Below are 14230 nucleotides of genomic sequence, written 5' to 3'. Positions count from 1 at the left end.
TAGAGAGATTGAAGTATCCATTTAGAGCGTCTCTTGCTTCTCTTTCCCCTGAATGCTTTGCCTGGGCAGTGTAAGCATCGTCAAGGTCACACAGCTGGGAACAGTATCAACCACCCATACGGCGAGGATCAAAGAATCTCAAAGCATATTGCCCTGAAAAAACAACATGTATAAGCCATTCAATAAAAATACTCTTACTTATAATGTGCTAAATCTTTAAATGGTAAACATGAAACAGAAAAAATAATAAGTATCCTGGGCAATCTGACTACTAATTTCATGACACTGGAGAATCTATTCCTTGTGCCTACCCAGTGCTAAGTGCTAAAACTGCTAATCTCAGAGTATCAATTAGAAAGAGATAAAATGCCTTATAACTTATATATATATATATATACTATATATATATATATATTTACAACATATAATTTAAAATTTCTGTAATTTAGAAGTTTAACATTTCAGAATAAAATTTGTTGTGTTGTTTTTCTCTTGGAGGATATGTCTACACACACACACAAACATTTCCTGAAAAATAGCCTTCAAATGCATAGCAAAATCAATTTACTTGAGATAGTCACTTCCTATATATTTTGAATTTTAATACATAAGTCAGTTGTTTATTTCATCTGCTGCTTTTCATTGGGCATTTCTAATTTACTAAAGCTGTTAATTTTTAAATTATTTATTGGGATGAAACTCTAAATTCATTGTTTAATTATTACCTTAGGGTTGAATTGAATGTAGACTTATTTTAGTATTAATTATTTTAATTGCCAGGGGTATCTATCACTGTGAACTCTAAATCTGTTATTTGAGACTGCTGCACTAAAATATATAAAAACAGAACATTTAACTTTTATTTCTCCTGTATTTTTAGTCTCACTCACTAGTTTCTTCCCATATATGTGTGTGTATATATATATATATATATATATATATATATATATATATATATTCAACTTTCACCCTCTTAAAAGAGATTACTACTAGCAAGTACTTAGCTCTCCTTTGATCTCACATCTCTCAGCAGCTATCACAGTCATTCTTACCTCCTGCACAGTCAAATATTTTGGAAAAGTCACATAAAATTTATGTATCCATCTTACATTCAGTCTTCAAGAGAATGGAAACTCATTCACTCCCCAGATCATTCCATGAAAACTCTCTTGGCCAAAGTCAACAAGGAAAAAAACAATCTGGGTAGTGCCCTTCACTTTGTATCCAATGTTCCCTGAGCAGCCTTGTCTCTGCTTTCTCCTTGAGAAATTTTTTACCTTTGTCTTTGGAAACTAGATGTTCCTGTGTCACGCACCTACGTTTTTCTGGCTCCTCTGTCTCTGTCTAACAATCAAATGTTCTTTCATTATTTTCTGTGGGAAAGGGAGCAAATTGCTTTTTAAAAATTTATGGTTTCCCTTTATTTCTTTTTTTGAGTTGGGGGAGAGTACATTTTTCACTCCTGATTCAATATTGTAAATTATTTACAGATTAATTTAGGTTTTCTAAATTTCTTCTTGGTATTATGATGTTTCACTATAGTGTGCTACATTTGAATTTATTTTATTTATCTCAAGTTAGACTGGGGGGTCCTGAATCTAAACTCATATCTCTCATAAATTCTAGGAAATTCTAAGAAAGCATCTTTTTTGGAGATCGCCTATCCTTGGTATTTTTGTTTGATGATTTTTGTCTGTCCTCCTTCATGATTCTTAATCCCTTCTACATTATTTTTCATCTTTGAACTGCAATTATGGCGATTTCTTCAGATCCATCTTCCAGTTTAGTAATTCTCTCTACAAATGTACTAATTTGTAATTTAACTAGTCCATGCAGTATGTAATTTCAAGACTCTCATTTTCATTTCTAAACATATTTGGTCCTTTATCAAGTCAAACTGTTTTTTCTCAGTGTCTTTTTAAATTTTGTTTTAAATTTCTACTTTATCTTTTAAATTTCCTGTTTTATAGTGCCTATCATATTTCAATCTTAGCTTCTATCAGATATTTTTTAAATATCTGAAGATCTTGTAGGTCTAATTCTGCCGTTTGTTAGATCTGCAGAATTTTAGTCACTGGCTTCTTTTTTGCTTTTGCTTTATCAATTGCTTGTTTGATAATACTTTCAAATTTTTAGCCTATCTTTCATGATTTCTGGCCCTGTTGAAATCTGATGATGCCTATCTTGGGGTCACAACTTCTCTGAGCACCCTGACAATCCTCTGAAATATTATATGTCATGAATTAATATTTACCTTAAATTTAAAAAAATGATAAATGAGTAAAATGAGCTTACCTGAACTACAGAAAGTAGAGATTATGATATAGTCTTGTGATTATACATTTATATATTTTTTAATTATATATGTCTTTTTCCATTAACAGTCGAGGCTTAGACATCTACGCTTCCAGTAAGGTTTTAGCATTTGAAGGTCTATGCTGGGATCCATACTTTGTATGAAACTAAAGAACTGTTACCTGTCCAATGTTAACATTAAAACCCAAGCATCTACATGACAGATTCACCATCCTTGTACAAAATCAGACACACAAACACACACATACACACAGCTCATTAACTGTTCTAGTTTTCAGCACCCTTTCATTTCTGGACTCTGAAAATTTATATTATTTTCTTACACATTCACCTACTTTTTAATATGTGTGGTTATTGCTTTAACATGTCTTATTTTTCTGTCATATTGCCAGAACTATTCAATATTTTTTCCTAGCTCTTGTATAAGTCTTATTTGACATATGCTTTCTGGGTGTTCCATTTGACTTCCAAAACTTCATTATGTCAATAATGATCATTTTCAAATTTGTGACTCAAGCCTATTTATAGCTCCTAAAATATCACTGCTTCTGTCTTACACCCTATTACAGCAATTCTGAAATTCTTACAATTTCTCAAACATTTTATATACTGTGACCTCTATGCCTTTAGGAATACCATCTTTTTGGAATATTCTAAAGGTACCCCTTCCCCTTCTCTTTTTCTGATTTAACATGAATATCATTCATCTCAGCTTAAATATCACTTCCTCTGGGGTGTAACACCTAAGATTAGTTTGGATGTTTCTGCTGTGTGTTGCAATCACAACTTATATTGCCTATACCATAGCACTATCAAAGGTGTATTGTAATTACTGGTTTTATTTTTTGCAAATGTTTAAATGTCTTTCCTACCAGATGGTAAGGACTCTGAGAAATGACAGTGTTGACCATTGTATTCCCAGTATCCAGTAGTAGTTCACTTGTGCATTCATTCTAGGTAATGTATCTCAAACACTTAGATTTCTAACTGGTATAAAGTTCTCAATAAAAATATTTCCAACGAATAAAAATCTGCAGTACTTTTCCACTCTGTTTTACAGAGTAGTAACCTGGGGTCAGAGATGTTAAGCAACTGCCTGAGGTCACACATTTATTAGTGCTAAAGGCAAGATTTGAACTCAGGTTTGGCAGCCTACAAAGTCTATGTTCTTAAGTATGACATTAACTGTAATACATAAAATGGGGTTTTTATGTAACAACATTGAAAGAGCAACAAAATGAAGACAATTTGTGGTATACCATTCTCTTATAGTTTTCTCCCTAGTATATTTACTCTGTTGGGTCTTTGGAAGTCTGTTCTATATAAACACCAATTTCAGGAGCCATAACTAGTGTCATTATCTAGAAATTCATATATTTTCTCAGAGGATATAGTTCTATAATCTGTATAATTTTAAAAAGCACTATTTTCCATATTTATATTTAATTATATATATTAGAAGAGGTAAAAATCAGAAATAGAGTTTAAATGGAAGACATAAACCAAAGAAAGAATTAAATTTTTCATCTTTCCCCACATTTTTCAGTGCTGTAATTTTTAAGGCTATTGGTATGATCAGCATGACATAGTGAAAAATTAATATATATTGAAATCAGTCAGACTAGTATTCAGATTTTATTCTGACACTGGCTGGTTATGCAGTATATCCTCAGGCAAGTTATGCTGTTTTCTTCTGCAAATTGAGGTTAGCATTAACAATTGCAGGGCTGCTGTGAAGAGTTATAGGCATTTTATATATGGGCTAGCATAATATATCATATTCAATAATAATAATAAGCAATGTATTATTGTCTCCTTCAGTTTTAAATAACACTTTCCTAACCCTGAACTTCTATAATAATCTTACTTTGTCATTTATTTTAACTTCAATTTCCTATACATTTCCACATAATCATAAAGGTCAAATTCATATTTGTAGACTGTAGCCTTCATGCTCTCAAACAAACCTATGGTAACAGTATTTTGAAACTTCAGTAAAAAATTACTTAAAAATATTCATTTTGGGCCCAAGGAGGAAGATTACTTAGGGAAATTTCTAGGTTAGAGACAGGAGAGAAATATAAGTTGACTCTGAAATTTGCCTCACTGGGAAACATTCCGTGAAGCTTTGTATATTTGACAAATATTAGTAGCATAACAACTGTGATTACCCTTGAGAGAGAGAAAATTGTTGCTATTTACATAATAGTATATATATATAACGTAGCAATAAATTTAAAGTGAAAGATGTAATAGACAAATCGAGCATACTATCTGCAACAATATTTTTAACAGCTCACTAATCCATATTAAATATTCTATGAGGTTAAAGTAACTACAGAAATAAAATATAGTTTTCTTTTTCTTACTGTAATTGTAATGAGGCAAAATGTAAGCCACATTTTCTTTCTTTTGGAGTTAATCAGGTAATCTTGCCAAGTGTCCTACAATTTCTGTATCAAGATACACAGTCAAAGGGTATTATGTAAAGTCGACAGAAAAAATTATGTGTAATGTTTAAGTCTTTGCCAAATGTAAGAATTCAAAATGGTATTTTAACAGAACAAGTATTCAGAAACAAGATAAAATACTCAGATACTATTTTCAACTTTTAAAATATATGAAAGGATAGGGAAAATGTTAGATTTACTTTAAAATCTTTTTTTGGTGTTTTTTTCCTTTTTTAGTGGAAAAAGTACATGATCACCAGACCTCGTTTCTCTGTCACCATCAGGTACTGGTGACAGGATACCAATAAATTACAGATATGCTATTCTCCAACATCAGTGAAAAGTGAAAGACCTTATACGATATTTAAAATTTTTGATGAAACACTTTCTACAATATATTGCACATTTGACTACATTATTGAGCAGAGGAAATCCAGAGATAATATTAGTATTTCTTAATTTATTCTTTCAGTTTTCTGAAAATCAGCTATCGTGGTTTCCTGTAATGCTGTAATTCAATTAATGCCTTTGTTTTGTGCAGTGACTTGTACTATGTGTTTCTCTACTTTTATTTTTTTTTCTTTATGTAATTTGCCTTTTGATCCTATAATCTCAGTCAAACAAAAAGGTTAAAAAGAGAGGTGACATAATTAAATACTATATTAAAAATCAGAAATGAAATGCAGTTGTGTAAGAGCACCTATACATTTATATGCATGAATGTATGTTTATTCACCATGGGCAAAAGATGTTGTACGGCTCACAGTGTCTTAGAGATTGAAAATATGCTAGATTTGTTTTATTCATTTTGAAAGTTTTAAACTTTTGGGAGCTAATTTGCAAGTTCTTTTTTGGCTGGTTTTTAGACTTAGAATATAAAAGGGAGGAAGAATTTTAAAGGTCATGTGGAAAATTTTCCAACCAATGAGGCATCACCAGATTTCAGGCATCACCAAAATTTAGGGTAATTTTTCTTTTTTAGTAAAACTTGTGATTGGTAAATATGCTTTTAAAACGGATTTAAAAATATGAGTTGATCTATTATAGATACAGAAAGATGTAATGTTTTTTTTTTAATTCAGATTTTATCATACCTTAAGTATGAATTTAGTTGTTTACTCATTTTAACCATACCTTACACAGATATTTTGTTTAAAGTTCCTTTTTTGTCTAGTGTACATCCTACAATCAGTTGTATTAAAGGGGAAAAAAACATTTACCACAGAATCTCTTTGGTTCCAGATGCCAGAGGAAAAAATATGAAAGAATAATGGACACAAATACATCTCTGTGTGTCAGTTTCTTCTGTCTTGTGTCAATGAACTAATGGAGGTTTTTGTCCTTTTTATACTTTTTAATGTATATTAAATAAACTATTGTGTGTGAGGATTTATGATACCATCAGTGTTGCCCTGAGAGTTAAAAGGACTGGTGTTGAGCAAATAGGTAAATTACTTTCTCCATATATGAAAAACTTTATCCTGGGTAATGTTAGTAAGCTACTCTGACTTCCTTTGATGAACCATTTAACAATTATACTTTTCTTTGATCACTACACCTTTTTTGTTTCTTTCTCTGATTTTTTTTTTTTTTTTTTTGCTGTCAGTCTTAATTAAATGACCTTATGATAGTATTTTCTATTGAATGTACTAATCCTTTGAAGTGGCTGGTTACTTTTATAATCTCTTTCTATGCTAATTTTATATTTTGTTTGTTTTTGTTAAATAAGTATCTAAGGGTAGGAAAGTGGAGGTTTTATAGTATAATTGAGTAAAATTTCGTTTTAGAATCTATTTGCTGTTGATTTTCAGGGTCTTTGTTTTTTCCCTTAGAACTCAAACTTTCAAAATCTTTGTATGACATCAACTACCCTGATTTTATGGATCTGCTTTTATTTTTTTATTTGTTTTATTTTTCAACCTGTGATGTTGACATCCCTCAGAGGCAAGGTTAGGTCTACCTTTCCTCCTCTGGCTTTCTGTATTCAGAAGAGGCCTTTCTCCTTTGCAGCATATGCACATTACAGCACCCGAGTGTAGCTCCATCCAGCTGTTATTCACGGAGAGGTCGAGTCCCTTGGTACAGGGAATTGGTATCTATTCATTTTTCTTCCAGTTTAATGAATCCAAACAGTCCTTCATCAAATGATTCTCCTTGGTTTTGAGGTACTGGAAAGCATTCTCTTAAAATGTATTAAAATATGTGTATCCTGTGTCCTGAAAAAATTACTGTCTCTATATTTATCTAACGTTTCCTCTGCGCCTTTTGTGGAAGAGAGGGGCAGAGTTCTCATCACGTTAGTAAATGAGATACAAATTAAGTTGAGCACAGTCAATAAAATCTTTCTGTTGGATGTTTTTATATCTTTCATAGAATTCCCAACTTGTGAGCCACTAACCCAATTTATATGCAAAAGTGGAAGATGCATTAGCAGCAAATGGCACTGTGATTCTGGCAAGTACCAAATGTTCACTGTACTGTACTGATTTGATTGGGGCCTGGCTGTCTGTGCTGGTTCTCTATTTCAGAGGTGGTTTGTAGGAGAAGCTTGCAGAGACAAGCAAAATGACTATGAGAAATGGTGAGAAGGCAGCTGACACACCAATGGGGATTAGCATTAAGGATATTGGAGCTCAGTGTTTGTCCTGTGGGGCTATGATGGAGATTTGTTTCCTGATATTATGCTGGACATTGTCTTAAGCCTACACACATAAAGTAAAGGGAACATTGAGGAAATGACCTGGGCAATTATGGTTCCCCAAAGTATTTATGTAAAATGCACTATCACCTCAGGATGGAGTATTTTGTAAATTAGTATGGAATTATCCAGATGTTCTCAACTCTTGTCATTTGCTTTTTATGTACAAATGATGTTCATATACTCAATTGTATCATTATGCTAAATTATGCCAAGTACAGGTAAATGAATTATTTATAAATCAATACATTCTCTAACTTTGATTTCAATTTAATCTGTTTTTACTTCACATTCCTCTCACCTCCCTCCTGCAGTAGTTGTTAATAAAGAATATAAAGCATTGCTAATGACAGTGTGCAACAATTTCCTAGTGTGAGCACACACTTCGAAGCAAGTGGGGTAAAGGTACACAGTGACCCCTCATGTTGGAGAATGGAGAAGAAAGGTCTGAATTATAGATATAAACTCTGGGCTGCAGAGATTGTAGGTCTAAATTATAATTTTCTACAATAATTGCTAGCTGTATCATTTCATGAAATTCTTGCTATCACCATTGTCCTCCCACTTCATAGTTATTTCATGCTGAGTTATTTCACTCAGTCAGAAATTAGTCATTTCTGAATGAAATAGAAATTGAGCTTTGAAATCTAAAGTCAAGGATATGTTTGTCTTGATTTAGTAGTGATATTAAATTAGAACCAAAGCAATGTAAAAAAATGAAAATATTTCACCCATTTCCACAGAAAATGTCGATCATTGATTTATCATTCTTTTTCAATAACAAAAGAAAACTCCCCATACTGGAAAGAAAAGTTAGATACTTCATAAGAAGCAGTTTCTCCCTGGACCAGTTTTCACTGGCTGATTCTTCTCTCCAGATGACGACTGTGGGGATGGGAGTGATGAGGTCGGCTGTGCTCACTCCTGCTCTGACCATCAGTTCAGATGCTCCAGTGGCAGATGTATCCCGGGCCATTGGGCCTGCGACGGTGACAATGATTGTGGAGACTTCAGTGATGAAACCCAAGTCAATTGTACCAAAGAAGGTTAGTAGTTTTGTGAATCTAGGAAATCTTATTTTAAATTGATATAGAACATTTGGAGTATTTCAGAGGAAAAATTATATAAAGAATAAATGTGCATCAGATAAAAATATATATGTGGCACTGTCTACAATAATGTGCTCCTCTCCTTACTTTCACTCTTTCCCCTCCTTTCTTTGGTTTCTCACCTTAATACCTCCATGTACTTTGATGCCTTCTGCTGGGTTCTTTGCTTCCTACTTTCATTAGATGCTTTACCTACTACTCCTTTAATCCCCTCCACTTCTAAATTGTCAAACCTAAACCCATCCTAAAGGAAAAAACAAACAAACAAAAACACATACTTTTCCTCTTATTTCCACACCAAATTTATTTCCTTAATGCTTGAGATAAACGTCTATTAAAGGGTGATGTATTCCAATTGATTGACTTCTGAAATGCAAGCTCAGATGTGACCATGGTGCTCTGCATCTCCCTGGGAAGCTTGACCCTGTCATTTGCATGGGTTACTTTGCAAACTTTGATTAGCCATAGGGCATGTTAATAAGTTAGAAACCATGCTGGAAGTATCACAGAAAAATCATTGACCTATCAAACGTTCATATAATCAGTAACATCTTTAAGAAGTTTTCTTTCTGCTTAAGAAATGGAGAGAATTTAGCATCCATTCTTTCATTTATTCCACAAATATTATTGAGTACTTCTAATGTTCCAGGCACTGTGCTTGACCAAAGGATAGATAAAAGTATAGAAAGTTTTAACAATCATGTGCAAATAGACAGACAACAAAGTGATTTGTTTAATGTAGTAGAGTGGGAGAAACCATATACTGTGTGATCATAAATATATCATTGTCACAGTTTTCCCTGGAGATATTTTTCTCCAGTATTTGCCAACTTGTAAAGTAGAAAGTTCCTGAAGTATTTTTTCTGATATGGATTCCTTTTTTTTATTAAGGTATTATTGATATACACTTTTATGAAGGTTTCACATGAAAAACAATGTGGTTATTATATTCACCCATATTATCGAGTCCCACCAACCATACCCCACTGCAGTCACAGCCCATCAGTGTAGTAAGATGCTATTTGCCTCCTCTGTGCTACACTGTCTTCCCCATGATTCCCCACACCATGTGTGCCAATCATAATACTCCTCAATCCCCTTCTCCCTCCCTCCCTACCCGCCCTCCCCAACTCCTCCCCTTTGGTAACTGCTAGTCCCTTCTTGGAGTCTCTGAGTCGGCTGCTGTTTTGTTCCTTCAGTTTTGCTTCATTGTTATATTCCACAAATGAGGGAAATCATTTGGTACTTGTCTTTCTCTGTCTGGCTTATTTCACTGAGCATAATATCCTCCAGCTCCATCCATGTGGTTGCAAATGGTAGGATTTGTTTCTTTCTTATGGCTGAATAGTATTCCATTGTGTATATGTTCCACATCTTCTTTATCCATTCATCTTTTTGTTTTTATTATCTCTCCCTCTCATTCCCTGTCCCCACTCAGTTGGAAATACTGAAATGAGTGAAAATTAAAGAAATCATCTACTTAATATTAGGTTCTTAATGTAATAACCCTGCCTTATTTTGTGAATCCCTAAGTGATTTGTTAAAAGACATATTGTTTGATTTTGATTTTACCTGCATGACCTGGGTGACCAAAGTGATAGTGATGATCTAAATATGGCCAGGAAGCCACCTGTGAGCCATCAGGCAGTGACACACAGGTCCTCATGGTTAGTAGTAGTGGACATGATTCATGTCTTTCTCTGGCAGACATGCAATAAAAACTATTTAATGCAAACAGAAAATAAGTAAGAAATTTTTTTGTGACAGCATCTTGTAAGATTTAACATGGGCATATTTAAATTCCATTTTTCTTCAAAATCAAGAGAAAAATTAAATAGAAAGCTACTACTTAATAGTATCTGGCTCTTATTCTCCATTAGGCAGTACATTCAAGTCATCTCTGTCTCCCTCCCTCCCCCTGTTCCACCTGTTTATCTGCATCTCATTCCTGTGTCCCTTTGCTCTCTCCGTTTTAGCTGGGTCCACTAGTATATATGAATTAGAACATTTCTCTTACCATGGATCTGGCAAGGAAAATGAAAAGGTGTACAAGAAGATATTTTTTCCTGTTTTCTTTCTGTGGTGTAGTTGACATTGCATTACTGCTACTCTTTGAATATAGATCCCATTTTCCCCTACCTCACAGATGTCTTTTTAGGCTCCTTATGAAGAGTACATTTGGGGCCTGCTGCCACTGCCCATAATATGCTGTGAAAGATAAATTGCCCCAAGTTAATTTACTTTCTTTTTGGAAGTAAGATCCCATCCCTCTCTTCTATGTCTATTTATCTCTAAGTTAAAATGATTATTGCACAATAAGAAGTTTTAGAAAGATTGCTTTAGCTTCATAAGTATCCAAAGTGAGTGACACACCCCTTTATAGACTGTCTAGATAATTTTTGTGGGTGTGGATGATTATAGAATCACTAGCTGTTTAATGTTAATGGCTTTCATCTTGATAGTACCTCAATTTCACTAATATATTACCACAAAGGATATACTGTCAATGTGAATGCCATGCATTTCTTATATTATGGTAATACACTAAGGAAATGACACAGATAATCTACATGATTCTTGGACATGTTTCAAGCAAAGAATGAGTAGAACTTCCTGGAATAATTTGTATTAATCAGATTATAAATTGTACTAGGATTCTGTTATCAAATACTATATTTAGTGAATACAAACTGCAGGAGTTGAGGAAAGGTAATGTACTGGGAAGACTTTGGTACAAGACAGGCCAGAGTAATTTAAAGGGCATTTGAATATTTTTATTAAGTATTCTGAAATAAAAGTCGTATGACACATGGAATTGCTAAAGCAGCTCAGGGAAGCCATTTTACACATTCAGGATTTGTGGGGCCATTGCCAAAGTAAAGTAGAAATTTGATGTAATTAGTCATATAATTCATTCCCAAAACCTGCTGCAGAAGAAAAAGCAGGGGATTCTGGCTTGAATTTCAAGACTGACTGTCAAAATTGATCAAATCCACCAGGTAATTGCTTAGCACTTTGCTTTACACTTCCTGGATAAACACAGCATATGGTGCAATTTCTCTCAACTCAAGTTGTTTTCAAAAGGGTAAAAATACTCTTAAATTAACTTTTAATAGAAAAGGAACATTCTATCAATATTGTCCATTTCAGAAAATTCCCAAATTTAAGTTCAATTCATATTCTCTCTGAAACCACTCTAAAGAATTTCTGTAGTGATGATCATTTTTTTTTATCAAAATGACTAATAGATGGGAAAAGTGTTCATGGCTAATCCCCTCCTAGACTGATGTACACTGATCTTCTTCCCCCTTAATGTTTTGCCGTTCTTTCCAGTCACTTTCAAACTCCCTTACTAGGCACAAAAGCCACAATACATTTAGAGAACAACACACACACACACACACATACACACACAGTGTTTTGTTCTAAAAACAAAAGTGGACCTGAAAGGCAATCTACAGCAATAAAATCTAGAGAGTAAAAACATGATTCCCTCCTTTGTTTCAGTGCCTTATCATTAATTTCTCTCTGCTTTCTTTTTGGCTCTGAATCCTTCTGCTGGTACTTGTTTTTATAGAGACCCTTTTTTGAATCTACTAGGTGAACACTCTTTCCAAGTGCAAATACAAGTGAAGATTGACCCTCATAGAATTGGTATGAGAACTTCCTCTGGACCTCAGGTCTGGTTATTTATTAGGTATTGAAAGGTTTGGGGGAAAAAAAAAGATGGTTTTAGCTGTAAGGACATCATGAATAAAGTTATAATGACTTTTCACTCTTTTCTTGTAAGAATTTACTCTCTGACTGGAATATTTAAAAAGGAGGCTCTGGAAAAAATGTGCCACACCTATAAAACACAAATATGATTTTAGTTATTTGCGGAATCTAAAAATATATGAAATTAATTTTATCTCATTGTTGACAGTTGAATTCTTTTGAATTATGTAAGATTTCATTCTTATACTCCTTGGGAATTATCTCAACCATATTTCATCCAAGGAATAAGGCACTTCTAAAATAAACATGGAAATTGTGCAGTATCTTTAGATGGCTATTTCCCCAAGTCAGTTTTTATTCCGAAATTGTTGAAAGCATTTTACCAAATAATTTAAGCATGGACTTGATGGAGAAGGGAACAGGTTTTTCTCTGTATTAGATTTTTGCTTAAATTTTGTAATTTCTAAATGCAAGTTGAATATTTCTCAAATATTTGGATTTTTTCTTACTTTGAGGGAGCATGTGACCCTGACTTATGGTCATTGTTTTGTAATGCCTTCTGTTTGGGCTGTCTAAAGAGGGAATATTTACAACCTGCTGAAGTTAAGTGAACAAGCTGGGTGATGCTGGAACATATGTGATGTCTTATTTACATCACAAATACAAATGAATGCAAATTTAAAATTAAGTTTGGATTAACCTTCAGTTTTGATTTACTGTGAATAATCTTTAGCAAGTTCCCAAATCTGTTAGGCAGTTAAATGTATAATGGTATTAATATGTATGTTCCCACATGCTCATGCTCTTCTGCTTTCACTACTTAACTTCGCTTCTGCTTGGTAAACGTCCACTTTTCTGGGGCTTTTTCAAAATCCATTCATTCATTCATTTATTTGCCTTACTACTTCCTTGTTCCCAGATTTAAGAAGGAGACTAGAATAATTTTATATTAGGTTTGCATTTTCATAGTCAGATACAACATTGGATACACAGTGAATGCCCATTCAATAATTGCTGAGTAAAAGAATATTTCTTGACCACAAAATTTGTTTGTGCTCCCAGAATGCAACCTTATCTGTTTTGTCTCATATATCTAGTAACTTTTTCTGTTTCCTCCTCCTACTCCTAGATCCTGAAGTTTTATTTTCATGATGATGCACAAGACTGAGTGTCCTGATCTAGTCATGTGTATTGCCTTAATACAGCATAGTCACCCATTTACCCAATGAATATTTGCAATTTCAGTTCAGGATTCAATAAAATAAAATAGACTAGATACCTTCCTTATCTGTTGGTATTGTTTATTTTTCTTTACATCCTCACTGCCCCGTATAATAAGTTCCAGAAAGAGGAAAAGTTTAAATATTTTCTGTATCAATTATTTAACATTAAGTGCTAGTGAGGATATTCCATTAGTGATAATAGGGAGTTAGTGTATGTTGGCAATCCACTAATTGCCAGACACTTTACATTTGTTATTCCATTTAATCCTCACGCTAAGGATCACTCAGGAGGGAATGTAGTAACTACAATGTTGCTCATGTGAAACCTGAGCATAAGATGTTTATCAGTGATACCTTAAAAAAAAAAAAGATAGTTGCCTAGGATTACACAGTTGGAGTTTCAAAACAGACTGTCTACTCTTTATTTCTACCTCCAACTGTCTGCTTCTGCAATATAATTTTTTTTCTAACTCTCTATGAATTAACATTTATATGATCCCCAAATAATTACTTTGTTATTACCTTGTTCTCAATTACATACTCATTTTCCCTTTAAGGTGAAAAAATAAAGGCCTTTTACTTGCTACAGTTTATTGTAATGAAATTTCTCAAAAGACACTGGAATGGCCCTGAGCCATTAAATAATTATTAGTAAGTCTGTCTCTTTCTTTGTTTCTATTCCCTTTTCCCTTCCACATTTCTCCTTGATAAATTGGA

General features: G+C 33.4%; 1 protein-coding gene across 6 annotated transcripts in view; it reads left to right on the top strand.

Moving 5' to 3' along the window:
* Positions 1-14230, top strand: part of LRP1B (LDL receptor related protein 1B) — a 1876014-nt gene that overhangs the window by 1141121 nt on the left and 720663 nt on the right. For all 6 annotated transcript variants that reach the window (XM_073241389.1, XM_073241391.1, XM_073241392.1 and 3 more), the window contains exons 19-20: positions 7140-7220; positions 8343-8510. In XM_073241389.1, the coding sequence (XP_073097490.1) occupies positions 7140-7220; positions 8343-8510 (249 nt within the window). The remainder of the gene's footprint in view (positions 1-7139; positions 7221-8342; positions 8511-14230) is intronic.

This window comes from Manis javanica, chromosome 7 (genome assembly GCF_040802235.1).
Source record: "Manis javanica isolate MJ-LG chromosome 7, MJ_LKY, whole genome shotgun sequence".
Lineage (NCBI taxonomy): Eukaryota > Metazoa > Chordata > Mammalia > Pholidota > Manidae > Manis > Manis javanica.
Note: the sequence above shows the minus strand (reverse complement) of the source record. Positions and strands in the feature narration are given on the sequence as shown.